Raw genomic sequence first — 9,869 nt, 5'->3', positions numbered from 1 at the left:
TACAGCTAACCAGCAGATGTGGCGCAGTCAGACATACATGTAGTAATCAAATGTCAGAGATAAAGGCACGTAGCGCAGCTTGTCATAAATTAGTGGCGCTAAAGGAATGACAGGTTAGGCGGAGTGTCAGTTAATGATAAAGTGTCATGACAAGCGATGACAAGAGAATGCATAAAAGTGACACGCTATAGCAAGTGCTCTCGTAATCCAATAACTCTGCCAATTTTACAGGGATGAAAGCTCTCTGACAATAACGGCGTGTGGCGCGCCTTAGAATTTTAAACACCTTGATGACCTACCCGTTACAGAGATACAGACAAAGATTCACTTACACCTGTCATAACATATAAATTTGATAATGTAAAATGCTACCAAACATTTGATTCCACATGCACGCAATTCCATTGTATAACTTTTAAAATACTTCAAAGCATCACAATTTTGCAATAGGAAAAGGCTATCATCGACTCTACCTGCGGGCCCATGCACACAACTATTGCTCACGTATTTTAAGATAACATAAGAGTAAAACCTTTCAATTGATTGGTTCTTTTCGTAATTTAATCTATTACATATATATTATCTAATGCAATTAGTTTTAACACTGTGTGATTATCTGTGCTATTTATTAAGGAGTTATTAAAGAATTCAATGACAAATTAAAGTACTATGTACATAATTTGCCTGCCTCAACCACAGGGGAGAGTGGGGTATATTGGTACACTGGGTACATTGGGACACTGGGTACATTGATGTAGGTGTTTCCTAACAAATCAAGTGTTCAATCAGAATGCTAGCAAGATTCAATATAACAGGAAGTGATGTAGGAAGCACTCCATGTTGGATTTGGCATGTAGTGTACATGCCAGTGAATGCTAAGTCAATCTATATTTTATTGGTGAAAAGTAAAATTTTAAATACTAATAAAAAGCTATATGTTGAAGCAAGGTTAACTTGCAAACATTTCAATAGCACTATGACTATGGTTCTAACGACTCAAAGCTACAGAGAATTATCCAATAAGTATTTCGTTTCAAAAATATTTTCAATCAGCATCGATATGCTAAGAATAGGCCGCTGGGGTACATTGGGACAAGAACATTTGAACGCTGTCTCGCAGTATCCCAGACAACATAGTGAACATACTCTTTGTAAAAATTAAAACAGTTTTTAAATTGAATATATCATAAGACCTAAAAACCCAAGCAAGCCAAAAACCTTAGAGGACCACCGCTTTTGATGATACAATGAGATATGCAATTACTTCAGTACTAGAAGAGATTCCGTCCATTCGCCAAGCAGCAGACACTTAGCATGATGTCCTACACAGATGTGTTGCTGAAGCCAAAATTAAAGGGTTTGAGGACATCAGCACTTTTCAGCCACACTTTAATAACAGAAAAGTGATCACAGATGACCAAGAATCGACGTTATGCAATTACATTCTCACTGTTGCCAAGCATCAACATGAACTAACAACAGTTAACACTCAAATATTTGCTCATGAATATACTATACAGTGTGCCTTCGGGTTACAATGACCCTGTTATACAAATTTTTCGCCCTGGAAAAAATTGTGTAGAAAAATTTTATAAATTTTTTTAATTTTTCTACGTCTAAAAAATGTAGAACACACTGATTTTTACCCTCTCTTTTCAAAATATTTTACTACATGTGAAATCGACAAAAAGTCTTTCGAAATTCCAATTTGGCAGTAGGTGTGCCGATTACGTCGGAATAAGAAATATGCCGATATGCTATTCGCCGAAATCCATCTAACAACGAATGAAAGAGATATGATGCTCAATCTCGCTCATTTCGGCGTTTTTCGTAATTAGCTATTGTGAAAACGAAACCAGAAACAGATAGGTGATAAAATTTGAGCAATGAAAAAGTTGAAGTTGAGTAAAATAGTTAAAAATACATACTAAAACTTAGCTTTATGTAGGTGTTTAATAAGCAAAATTCATTGATGTTAAATTCAACGTTTATTTCAAATGCCTGCCTCAAAAGTAAGAATTTGCTACAATACATACTGCACATATTGCATTGTAATTTCACATTGTATTGCAGATCATAACCACCAAACACACTACTATAGTTACCTACTATAGTTAGTAGGGGACTATAGTTACTAATGTTAAATCATTTTGTTACTAATTTTTACCACATACAGCAAGTGTGGTATATAAAGTTTTGATGATTTTTACTAAGGGGTGCTTGCGTTAGATATTTACTATGAGTTTCTATAACCATATATACAAATTTTTCGCCTTTTGATGTCAACACTGGAACGAATTAAAATGGTATGACGAGGGTCCACTGTATGAGTGAATGCAACCTTTCCACTAATTTGGTCAACAGAGAAGTGTGCAGGTTTGGATTGACTATATGGATTAAGAAAGCAGTTTTCCCAGCTGAGCGTACAAACACGTAAGATCACTAGTCTTGGTAGGATGTGCAGCTTTAGCAAAACAACCTTGAGAAGCCATTGGTAGAAGAAAGGTTTGAAGCGCAGCACATCTATAATGTCGATGAAACTGGGTTGACAACAGCTCACAAGCCTACAAAAGTGTTGGTAGACAAAAAAGTCTTAACAAGTAGGCCCGTTTACCTCTGCAGAGAGAGGAGCTCTTGTGACATTGGTGGAATGCGTTAACGCCTTGGGGAACGCCATACCTCCACTTTTGATATTTCCCAAGGGTTCACTTCAAGTTCAATTCAATATGCTTAACAGAGCATGTACATGATCAGCTGGTTCTGCACAACTGATGACTGGTGAAGCTTTCATCGCCTGGTTGAAGCTGTCTGTTTAGCACACTTTATGCAACCCAGCATACCCAGCGCTGCTACCAATGGACAACCATGTCAGCCGCATCACAGTTGAGAGCCTGTGATGCCAAGGAAAATGAGATAACTTTACTCACATTTCTTCCACACTATTCTCACAAGCTAACACTCTTGGACATAAGTGTTTATGGTCTACTCAAATGCCAGTTTAATACAGCATGCAACAACTGGATGTTGAATCACCAAGGAAAGCCATTTCCATACATGGCATTGGTAGAATACTCAAGGCTGGTTCACACTATATCATCGCATGTCGACATTTTCTTTCGGCGTTCATCATCGATTATTTTAACCGTGCCAACCAATGGCATCGGCGAAGCAATGCAGATACGTCAGGAAAGTTTGCAGCTGTCAAATTTGCCAATATTTTCAAACTCAACGACTGCCTGCACAATGTGAATCATTTCGGCGATAGTAATTCGCGGTCGCGGGTGGCGTGATTTATTTATTTTCGTTGCTGCAGGACTAGTATCTGATTCAAGCAGGCAAAAACAACGAGGTTTTGTTGCGAAAAATTAAAAAAAAAAAGGGAATACTACGCCTCGGAGTATTTGCTGATGCAAATGCAGATGGGTTTGTGATAGTGTGAACATTGTTATCATTGACGATCCCCGAAGTATTGTGACATCAACACCGATATACATCAATATAGTGTGATCCAGCCTTTAAAAAAGCCTACCCTAAAGCCTTTACTTGCAAAAATGTGACATCAGGCTTCAGAGTTGCTGAGACAAGGGTATTTAACTCTGATGTATTCATATATGATGATTTTTTGGGATTGTATGTCACAGGCAGAGCTGTCCTTAATGATGGAAGCAACCAGATGTTGGCCGCTGAATTGGGTGACAGCACATCAAGTCAAGTTTTGGTCACAGCGACATCAGCTAGAACTACTAGTACTACTTTCCCTACTCCAGAAGAGGTGCGACAATATCTACAAGCCTCGCCAAGACAGACCAAAGCTTGGGTAGATCACGACAAAGTAAGTCTTTAGAGCGTACTGATACACCGGTGAAAGATCAACTGATAGAAGGATTTACTACAAAGACAGGCAGATTTATACGGACCTACAATGTTTGTTAGTTCAACTTCAGCAAAACATGATGCCACATAACATGAAGTGTTGCTAATTGTGGAGTTGAAACAAAATGACATTTTACTAAATCAACAACAACAATATCATCAATCGTGTTCAGCATTTGTTATAAAGTTTATCATGACATAACATAGCACAATTTTAAGTATTACATTATTTCATTATACACGTATACACTAAAAGCCAAACGCCCCAATGTTTATGCGACTTCTGAGAAAAACAGAAAGCTATAAAACGAGTACATAACTATAAAATCTGCTTTATAGTAGCGCAATGACTATTTTTGTGTACAATGTCATCCTAGAAGCAATAGCTAATCTGTATGAACTGTTAATAATGCTGGTACCTTGTTGTTCATTATGTAGATACTCTGTTGTTTATTATGTAGGTACTCCGTTGTTCATGATGCAGGTACAGTGGACACTCCTACAACGTAAATGATTCATTATGGGAATGTTTATTAGGGATTATGCGTTATACTAGCAGTAAAATACATGAAAATTGCCTAATCCGTTCCAATATCTTCCCAAACTCACCCCTTTCGCCTTCAAAGAAAAAAACTAAGCTTGACTTTTCAATTTAATAAATGCACAGTAATTGCTGTATTATTGGTGTGTATCAACAGCTTTCTCTGTTTTCTGGGGACCACGATTACAGTAATTTTATGTTAAGCTGAGGGAGCGCGCGCATTTAATGCTAATTTAAATTGAATTTTCTAGTCAGCAAGGTCTACGCCAACAATAAAAAATAAAAATTATTGTCCATGTCTAAAATAAAGTGAAACAAAAATATATTTTTACTATAATAAGATCGGTGTCTGTCCGTCCGAATCCAGAGTTGAAGGCTAGGATAAAGCATCACTTTCAACGAGACTACAACATGTGACATTCCGATTGGTATATACCGACTATCTAAAACTCTAACACCTGCACTAATCGACCACCTTTGGGTATTTCTGAATAATTGTGCTGCTACTTATTATCCACACTTTATCGGCACACCTGACCATCTACCGGGTACTAGTATATGTAATAGAGAAACCCTTGTACTTACTTTTCTCTCCAAAGTGCAGCAAGATAAAAAAACAGAAGTTTAAAGGCAAATTATGAGATGAGATTCTCAAAATTTTATACACTAACTATGAGATTCTCGTTATTAAAATGGAATTTGAGAACTTGCATTGACTTTATACTTTACGTTATAATATAAAATTTCTTACGCAAAACAGAGTAAAACTTTCATAAACTCTTCACGTTAATTAGAATTTTATGTTGTAGGTTTGCATTATGGGAGCTTCTAATTAGTAGGAGAAAAATTTCTTAGTGGTATATAAGTAATTTGAGGCTGTTTCACCTTTGGCTAAAAGTTCTTAAATATTCTATGTCAATATACAACCATGTTTTAGCTCTGCAAATAAAACTCATGCAAAATCAGCCTGATTTTTGTTTCCTGATGCATATAGGCTTTTAAGAATTACTGAAATTAATTCGTTCCGCAAGTCGCTTCGTGAGTAAAAAATTCAGCAAGTAGAATTTGATTTATCTTTTTAAATTATAAATGCTTGCAATGGCTAAACCTGTAACAAACACCTGTTAGAATTATATGACTACATAATAAATAGAAAAAGTACCCATGAAAAAAGAAAGATAAGATGAATGAATAGAAACTTTGAACGGTACGTTTGTACGTCTACCTTTGGCGTTGGCTGTCTAGATGAGACGAAGAGGCGACCGCAGAGAGTGGAAGGATGGCGGTCAGAAGAGGTGGGTTTTGTATTGTTGTCTTAATTTTCTTTTGCTCAGAATAAATGTTTTTTAGAAACACAAGAAGAATTATTTACATGAAACAACTAAAAAAATACATCATCATGCAGAAAACACAGAACTTGAATTGCTAGAAGCAAGTTGTCGTACTTTGTTTGTGATATATGATAACTCCAAATTATACAACGAACGAACGCGGAACACTTGTTTCCTGACTTTCGCTAGCAAATAAAACTAAGTGAGAAACGTTGTACATTACATCGTACCCATGGGACGCAAACAGGCAGAAATATGAAACAAGCAAATGGGCCAAAATACGAAAGGCCTTTTCTGCCTTTCTTATCTAGAAACATCTTTTGCAAGTCCAAGCAAAATTTCTACCTACGGACATTTCGCAACTTGAAATTTTCGTATAGAGGGTCTTTCGTAAGTAGAGGTTCCACTGTTTTTTAAAGTTGGATGGTGAAGTATACAATAGTCGGGTACCAAAATAAAGTCAAACCTCAATTTTCAACCATAATCCATTCCAGAAGGCTGTTAAAAAAATGATTTGTTCAAAATTGGAAACTATTTTTAACACAAGTAATTGTAAATAGTTTTAGTCCATTCCAAGTCTAAAGAACAACTTTGTTAAAACAGTTCGTTCTTATTTCACATTATAAACTGTGTACGTATGTAATAAGAGAGTAGGTAATATGTAAAATACAGCGATTGTCTCATAAAAATCTATTAATAGAATAGACTAGGTGGGGGAATGAACTGTATAATACTATTGTACCTGTAGCAACTCCTACTCCAATCTAGCTCACTCAGTCTTGTGTACTGTATACCAGAAACAAACAAAATGTAGAAAAAGACAGGGTTTTATTTTAATTTTATGCATTTTAGTTTCACCAATTTTAAGATAAGCAGCAGAGTGTCAAAGGCGAACTCACGCTAGGGTTACAATCTATAAAAATCCTAATGAAAGGGTACAGCGACACATCCTAGCAAAGATCGTGAAAAGCACAGCAGAAAAATTTCTTGTTTGCTATTGTTGTCAACTGTAATATAAAAAAACAATGTACGTTGAAAGCTAGCCTCGGCTTCCTTCAGTTTAGTCGAAAACCCATTTTTTTCAGTCTGAGGTGTGAAAATATCGAATCTTTTGGTCAAAATTTGATTTAGTTGAGATCAAAAGCCGTGATAGCCGTGATAGCCATGATATGACAGTATTATGCACAATTCATGCAAACTAACCCCTCTGGTTGGCAGAGCATGCAAACTAACCCCTCTGGTCGACAGAGCATGCAAACTAACCCCTCTGGTTGGCAGAGCATGCAAATTAACCCCTCTGGTTGGCAGAGCATGCAAACTAGCCCCTCTGGTTGGCAGAGCATGCAAACTAACCCCTCTGGTCGGCAGAGTATGCAAACTAACCCCTCTGGTTGGCAGAGCATGCAAACTAACCCCTCTGGTTGGCCGAGCATGCAAACTAACCCCTCTGGTCGACAGAGCATGCAAACTAACCCCTCTGGTCGGCCGAGCATGCAAACTAACCCCTCTGGTCGGCAGAGCATGCAAATTAACCCCTATGGTTGGCAGAGCATGCAAACTAGCCCCTCTAGTTGGCAGAGCATGCAAATTAACCCCTCTGGTCGGCAGAGCATGGAAACTAACCCCTCTAGTTAGCAGAGCATGGAAACTAACCCCTCTGGTTGGCAGAGCATACCAACTAACCCCTCTGGTTGGCAGAGCATGCAAACTAACCCCTCTGGTTGGCAGAGCATGCAAACTAACCCCTCTGGTCGGCAGAGTATGCAAACTAACCCCTCTGGTTGGCCGAGCATGCAAACTAACCTCTCTGGTCGGCAGAGCATGAAAACTAACCCCTCTGGTTGGCCGAGCATGCAAACTACCCCCTCTGGTTGGCAGAGCATGCAAATTAACCCCTCTGGTTGGCAGAGCATGCAAACTAACCCCTCTAGTTGGCAGAGCATGCAAATTAACCCCTCTGGTCGGCAGAGCATGGAAACTAACCCCTCTAGTTAGCAGAGCATGGAAACTAACCCCTCTGGTTGGCAGAGCATACCAACTAACCCCTCTGGTTGGCAGAGCATGCAAACTAACCCCTCTGGTTGGCAGAGCATGCAAGTTTGTCAGGAATAAATTTGAGCAAACTAGCAACATGCTATTTTGAGAAATGGTGAAAGATCCCTGCTAAATTGAACTATGTAATTTTATTTGACCTTCACCTTTTATTATTTGCGACTTATAATGAACAATTCATATTAAAGGTTGATTTGCAACAAAATTCACATTACAGTTATTTGGTATCAAAAGATTCACCATGTCTTACTCTGTTGTTTTGTAGGTGTCAAATATGTGGAAAGGTGATTACAAGCTCTTAAAAGCTCAAAAACGAAACGCCGCCGTAGATTGGAATCTCTTTATTTCGATGACGTATTCATTACAGTTTGGTTATCGTCTTGTCATGTGATGTTCTCACGTGAATTGAAAGGCCAATAAAAAGCTCAATATAAAACTTATCGTAGCACTAGTTTATGACAAACACTTCGGGTTTTACCGAAGACCCTGTATCAAATATAGAGGCTCGCTACTTTACAGTTTTGTTTCGGCTTGGATTAATCGTCAAGTCGTAATCTGATCATGTGACCCAATACTTCGAAGATAAGTTTTGCAGCACTTTTCGATTATTACAGGTAACCATCAGGCTCGTCATGATTATCAGACGATGATATGCACTCCTTCGAGCTAAAGTCAGAACGTTTAACGATTTTTTACGGTAAGTTATAAGATATCAGTGCTAAAAGTGACAGCATTACAATGACAATAAAACAGACGCGTAAGAACAATAGACATGGTTTTATTGAATGCGTGAAGTATATTTGTGAAAATATTACGACGAATGAGGTTGCATGAAAGTGTAAACAGAAACCATCCTGTAACAACTACGTTCCATTGAGACGTTTTGGAACGCGAATCCAAACTACGGCGGTCTCGTGTGGCTGCGATTAACTGTTCGTTTTTTAGATTTTAAGAGCTTGTAATCGCATTCCCATATATTTTGCACCTACAACACAACAAAGTAAGACATGGGGAATCTTATGATACCAAATAACTGTAATGTGAATTTTGTTGCAAGTCAACCTTTAACAATGCTCATACATGTACCTGAAGGACATCGAAAGGTGAATCCATGCTACCAACTAAAAACCTATCTTGCTTCCTTTAACCATAGCTGTGATAGAATTTGCCAGACTATAAGGTTTATAAAAGATGATATTTACATACCTTTAATTAAAAAGTGATTTTTAGATTAGAGACTTTCCGAGTACTGCTGTAACAGAACTCACCGTCTGATAAAACTGACAGAGAGTTCATCAGCTAATGACATTGCTAGCCACTCATCGATGAGAATAACCTGCAGACAACAATCCTCAAGTGTAACTAATACCGGTGGTACAGATGTTTGCGCGTTGAGACAACAGCTGATATTAGACAAACATTAATACAGTCAAACTTCCAGTTACAATCATCTCAACGCGTGGACTGTCCTTCTTACCATGTAAAATTTGAGCAAATGCCCAATTCTACAGCGAAAAGTTTCTCTAAGCAATGCAGTTTTGTAACTGAGAGTCATGAGCTGATCAACCTAAAAGATAAAATGTAAAAAACCAGAAAAATAAAAAATTTATCACAAAGATAAATCGGTTGAATTCAACGTATCTTCAGATAAAGAAAGCCACTGTATATCACAGTTTCTGACTACCACTTCTACACCAAACATACATTGCTGAGCTTACACTCCAGCATGTATGTGTAAGTAAATTTATAATAAAGACCTTGTTAGTGAGTAATTATTAACGGTTTATGGACTGTTTTTGTTTTTTTCTCGTAGCCCATACACTTTTGGGCTATGAAGTTAATTAAGTATATTACAGTATAATGCTATGAAAACATTTGATCCAGCATATGATGATAATAACATATAAAAAGTTGTGTAAGCCAGGTCACTGGTGAACTATGGTGGGCAATGGTGAACTATGGTAGACTATGGTTGACTATGGTAAACTATGATGGTCTATGGTAAACTATGATGGACTATGGTAAACTATGATGGACTATGGTAAACTATGATGGACTATGGTAAACTATGA

At 37.6% G+C, this 9,869-nt stretch overlaps 1 protein-coding gene across 1 annotated transcript; it reads left to right on the top strand.

The window, feature by feature from the left end:
- Positions 1-7,386: 7,386 nt before the first annotated feature.
- LOC137406202 (sperm acrosomal protein FSA-ACR.1-like) lies at positions 7,387-7,740 on the top strand. The gene has a single exon (XM_068092738.1). The coding sequence runs from the start codon at positions 7,387-7,389 to the stop codon at positions 7,738-7,740; it is 354 nt and encodes a 117-aa protein (XP_067948839.1).
- Positions 7,741-9,869: the final 2,129 nt, after the last annotated feature.

The sequence above is a fragment of the Watersipora subatra genome, chromosome 10 (genome assembly GCF_963576615.1).
Source record: "Watersipora subatra chromosome 10, tzWatSuba1.1, whole genome shotgun sequence".
Taxonomy (NCBI): domain Eukaryota; kingdom Metazoa; phylum Bryozoa; class Gymnolaemata; order Cheilostomatida; family Watersiporidae; genus Watersipora; species Watersipora subatra.
This window is presented reverse-complemented; position numbering and strand designations above follow the sequence as displayed.